A 5,498-nucleotide genomic window follows, 5' to 3' on the forward strand; every position below is an offset into this window, starting at 1 on the left:
CTCCCTCGCTCCTCCTCAGTCCCGGGCGGAGGGGGCGCGGCCGAGGTGGCCCGAGAGCGCTGTCAGCGCGGGGGTGGCGGACAGTGCCGTGCCCCGCGCAGACCCCGCACCCCGGCTGGCTGCGGCGCTCAGGGAGCCGCGGTGCACCGCCTGTTTGCAGTGTCCTATGACTCGACCCAGTCCCTCTTGTGAGGACAAGTAGTCCTTCTAGGCGGAAATATTCGGGCACAGGGCACCCAGGAAGTGTCATGTGTAGTCCTGTAACCCCAAAGCCGTCTTCGGGCTCTCCTCTTGGGAGGAGGGAGGGGGGAGGGGGAGTAATGTCCACATACTTCTGACCCTCAGACCGAAGAATTCAGGAAAAGTCAACTATGTGAGTGGAGAGGGTGACCCCAGCTTCTCTGCTCACCCCAGAACACACTCTGCACCCTTCTCCATACTGCCCAACCCAGGTCCTGCTCTCCAGTCCCCCACCCCACAGCTCTCTGCGGGCATTGGCCCACGGGTCCCACGGTGGGGCACACTGACGCTGTCCCTCTCTATGGCACACTGCTGGGTCCAGAATCACTGCAGAAAATGTTCATTCCACCGCAAACCAGTTAAATGTATCTTCAGAACAGCCTAAAAGGGAAAGGGGGCTAGAGGTCAAGGGTGAGTCGCCAGGGACAAGGGACTGCCCCAACTTTGCCTGAGGCACAGGAGGTATCTGTGACCACCTGAATTCATAAATATCAGTTCTGGCTAGCTGCAAATACTGTCAGCGCCTGCCCCTCGGCCCTTCAAGCAAGACACACCTACACATTGTCTCCCCACATCACCCTAAGCACAGATGGCCAGAGCCCACTGCACTCAGCCTCGCCCCAGGAACGGATGTGTTAACAGTTCCTAGGTGCAGCCAAACACGGTACTCAGGGATATTAATGTTCTTCACTGAGCTTCTCTGTATTTATTCAGATTTCCCCTGTGAATATATACATACGTATGTGAGTGTATGCGTACACATAATCATTCCTTTGGTGATCAGAAAAAAATAAATGTCACAAAAAATCCCTACCTGGCTCATGCACAAAAACACTAATGTCTTCTGCAGGCCTATCCACCACCCAGAGCTCCCACCCTTCACAGCCTCAGCACCCCTTGTCTGCCGCCCCCACCCCCTCACATGTGCATGGGGCCCAGGCTGAGACTGCCTCTTTGGGAACTTGCTAGTGCTGCAGCTTGATGGAGAGTCTGAGAAAAATCACTTTTCTGTGGTTGTTTTCTTTTGACCTTTTCATCCCCAGTGGAGGCAGGCAGGTTGCATCCCCTTCTTCTGTCTTTTGCTTCTCCCTCCCACCCCCTTTGTTTGGTGCCCAGAATGAGACACTCAGCTATTTCTAGTCATAAGGGTGGTTTTTGCACATTTGTAAATCTTCACTTAGAGAAACGTTCTCTCCGCCTTTGTCTTTGTGTCCTTAATAGTAGCCATAAATTACCGTCTTCTTTTCTCTCTGCTGCATCAGGCTTCGTTGCTTTTGAAATGATCAAAGTTATTTCTTTTAAAATCCAACTAGAAACTGCCCATTGTGTGGCACAGACCTCTTTAGCTCCAGTCAAAGCATATAAATACATAAAGCTGCCCATTAAACTCTAGGGGTGCCTCCCCAGCCTCCTTGTGCCTGGTAAAGAAACAAGACATTTGCTGTTCTTTCTCTTCACTGGTTCCCCAAGTTTATATTTCAGTAAGAATACAAATTAATAATGATCAGACCCGGTACTTCTTTGCCCAAGAGGTCAGTTGTCATGTTTCCCGGAAAAGTTCACCACTGGCACAGATCTCAAAAAATGTTCTGAATCCTATTTTGTTTGCTCTGACTTCCTTACAAACGTGCTTTCAGCTGGTCGGCTCCCAGACTCCTGGGCATCCTTTCTGACGCTCACTCAAGATTAAAGTCAACATGGTTTACAACTGGAAACTTCCATAGGGAAAATGGTGTTCTCGGTGTTTTTGGTGTCGGATTTGGTTGTTCCTGTACTAGCTTCTGTCTGCCCTCTATTGTCCAGCTGAGGTCCCCACAAACTTCTCAGAAAGGCACAGACACTGTCCCCTGGACTGAGGCTGAATGTCCCTCTCCCTCTGCTGCTCCCCTTCCCCCTGGCTGAGAGGCCATGAATCAGGCCTGAGGGGGGAGGCAGCCCAGCCAGCCCAGTCTCACTCATGTGGGCTTAGAAAGGCTGGAAGTGGCAGACCCTGGGCACCCCTGAGCTTATATGACTAGGCTAAAGTCTGCATTCACCAGACACCTTTCAGTGCCCAGCTTCCATGACTCCTCAGCAGCCTCGGAGGTGTTCACTACTTCCTCCTTGTGGAAACTCTCCCTCTCCTTGGTTTTCACCACAGCAGGCAAGCTCCTGATTTTCCTCATACCTCTCAGGAAATGCCTTCTCTATCATCTTCTTGGGATCCTCTTTCTATATCCTCTCCCTGGGGGGTTTGCTCACTCCCTTGATTCCATAATATAAATCTCCAGCCTGGATCCATCCCTTTAGCTTCAATCCCAAGTATCCAATTGCCTGCTGGTACCACCTTGATCCCCCGTAGGTCCTTTAGATTCAATATGTTCAAAACTCAGCTCATCTTCTTCCTCAAACCTGCTCCTTCTCAAGTGATTTCACTTGTAGAGAACAGTACCGCCATTCTGCCGACACCACATCAGAGGCCTGGCGGTCGTCCTGGACTCCATTCTCTCCTCTCCCCCCACATCCAAACAATCACGTCAATCCTTCTTACCATCTTTCAAGACCATTCTCTTGCTCCAGACCTGTTGCCTGAGCTCAGGCCTCATTATCCCTCACCTGGTCTGCTGCACCTAGTCTGTGGCTCCATACTGGTCTCCCTGTCCAGAATCTCATCCCCCTTTAGGCCATCTAACACAGAGGCTGCCAGAGGAAAATGTGAATTTCATCACATCACTCCCAATCTTCCTCAGGGTAAAGTCAAAACTCCCTTGGCACACGCTGGAGAACTATTGGACAGTATTTACCAAAGTGGAACATGCCTATCCACTTCTAGGTATATACCCAAGAGAAATAAGTGCATATGTATACCAAAAGGCATGTACCAGAATGCTCATAACAGGTATGTTTACACTAGCACAAAACTGGAAATAACCCTAATGTCCATCAACTAAAGAATGAACAAATCATGGGATATTCATTCAATGGAATTCTAGGGAGCAACAGAATGAGCAAACTGATACACGCAACAATACGTCATGAACTTTATGGTGAGTGAAAGAAGCCAGATACCAAAAGGTCCACCTGTGTAATTCCACTTCTATGAAGTTTAAGAACAGGCAGAACTAATGAATGGTGGCAAAGGCCAGAATAGTAGTTCCTTCTGGGGATGGGTATTGACTGGGAAGGAACATGAAGGAAACTTGTGAAATGCTGGAAATGTTCTAGATCTTGATCTGCATGGTGATATGGGTTTATACATACATGAAAATCTGTTGGAATGTTGGCTTACATTTAATGCAATGTATGCTTTCCCTCAATAAGTAAGCTAAAACAAGAACTACCTAGCCAAAGACCTTCTCTAGCCAATCCCATTCTATCTTTCCAGCCTTCTCTCCTGCTGCTCCATCACCCACAGACTATGCTCCAGCGACATCACACTTGTACTAGCAGCTGATAGTTCATTCCCCTCATACATCCCTTTTATCGCTCTCACTCTTCCCTTTGCCCGAAAGACACAAAGAAGTAAGTCTCAACAAATAGTTGAAAAAGTGAAATGCAACATCTTCATTAGTAAATATCACTATTTTAGGAAAATAATCTAAGTGATTCATTTTCAGAAATGACTTATCTGAGGGTGTTTTATTGAGATGGTAATTAGTTGCTAGCCCCTTTTGTTTTCTTCATTCCCTGGTATTTCTCCCTTCACAGGGCATTAGCAGGCCTTTTTCACAGACTTGTCCTGAGCCCCCAGACAAAGGAATTCCTTGCAAAGGGTAATAAATCTTAGGCGTGGTTTGGGAAGATTGTGCACCCCATAGTACTCAGCCAATGAGGAACTGGGGGAAGGGACTTGCATACTGGGGAATAAATTGCTCAATGTAACTGTTTCAGGAGTGCCTGTCCCATTCACAGACACCTGGACTTGCAAGGCCATTACTAAAGTCTCATTTCACTGTACCTCATGTCTCCATGTCCATCCTTTGGCATGGATGAGTGAGGGCATTTCTCACACTATACCCCAAGGAAATAGATGTTTACTGAGATAACCCCAAAAAAACAATGAGGCATGCATGCAAATATTTTAGTTTTCAGATTAGCAGATCCTGAGAACTAATGTTGAAAGAAAAAACTATCTGCTCTTGCACACACATTGATTTCTCCTCCATGGATGGCTTTCATAATTCCTAGAAAACTTTTTCAATATGTCTGAGCTGGATATGAGGTAGTAAATTTTTCTGGTTGCTTACCTGTCTCCATCTCCTCCTTCCTCCTTCCTAACAGATATTCACCCCTCCCCCGAGCAGCCCATATCCTCAGAGGGAAGCTGCCCCATTCCCAACTTTAGGCTCTGGAGTTGGCCTTAAGACAATCGATATCTTTCATTTCATTCCCCCTGCAACAGTCCTTGGCTCAGAGATGAGCACATGACAGCATTTCGATCAGTGTGAATCTCAGGCCCTTTGCTTGAAAGGCTAGAATGGAAGGGCTCCCTTTCCCTCCTTGTGATGTGATTGTGCTGAATGAAAAACAGTGACAGCCATCTTGATTACTCCACCCCCCACCCCCAAAGACAGTAAGCCTAGAGAGATACTGAGGCACCAACCGGGGGGGCGCTCCCTCCCTCACACCCTCCAGTTATATGTGCCAGCACATTTCCTTATTGTTTAAATCGGTGAGGTTTTTTATTTTTACTTTTTAAAATTGTGGTAAAATATATATAAGATAGAATTTACCATTTTAACGATTTTTAAGTGCACAGTTCGATGGCATTCAGTTTATTCACACTGTTGTGAAGCCATCACTGCCATCCTTCTCCAGAACTTTTTTCACACTGCAAAACTGAAACTCTGTACCCACGAAACAATAACTCCTCATTCCACCCTCCCCCAACCCCTGCAGCCACCATTCTACTTTGTCTCTATAAACTCGACTACTCTAAGTATCTCGTATGAGTGGAATCATACAGCATTTGTGACAGGCTTATTTCACTTAGCAAAATGTTCTCAAGGTTCATCCATGTTGTAGCATTTGTCAGAATTCCCTTCCTTTTTAAGGCTGAATAATATTCCTTGCCTGTCTAGACCACATTTTGTTTTTCCATTCACCTGCTGATGGACACTTGGGCTGCCTCCACCTTTTGGTTACTGTGAATAGTGCTGCTGTGCAAATGAGTGTACATGTATCTGTTCATGTCCCTGCTTTCCATTTTGGGGGGTGTATACCCAGAATTGGAATTGCTGGATCACACTGAAATTCTATTTTTAATTTTTTGAGGAACT

The 5,498-nt window shown here is 46.9% G+C and overlaps 1 protein-coding gene across 1 annotated transcript in view; it reads right to left on the bottom strand.

Annotated features, from left to right (window-relative positions):
• Positions 1-2,677, bottom strand: part of SCUBE2 (signal peptide, CUB domain, EGF-like 2) — a 66,795-nt gene extending 64,118 nt beyond the window's left edge. Inside the window, exons 1-2 of the mRNA XM_008567793.1 lie at positions 2,672-2,677; positions 111-207 (exon numbers count right to left, since the gene is read on the bottom strand). Coding sequence (XP_008566015.1) covers positions 111-207; positions 2,672-2,677 — 103 coding nt within the window. The remainder of the gene's footprint in view (positions 1-110; positions 208-2,671) is intronic.
• Positions 2,678-5,498: the final 2,821 nt, after the last annotated feature.

The sequence above is a fragment of the Galeopterus variegatus genome, unplaced genomic scaffold, assembly GCF_000696425.1.
Source record: "Galeopterus variegatus unplaced genomic scaffold, G_variegatus-3.0.2 Scaffold344, whole genome shotgun sequence".
NCBI classification, from domain to species: domain Eukaryota; kingdom Metazoa; phylum Chordata; class Mammalia; order Dermoptera; family Cynocephalidae; genus Galeopterus; species Galeopterus variegatus.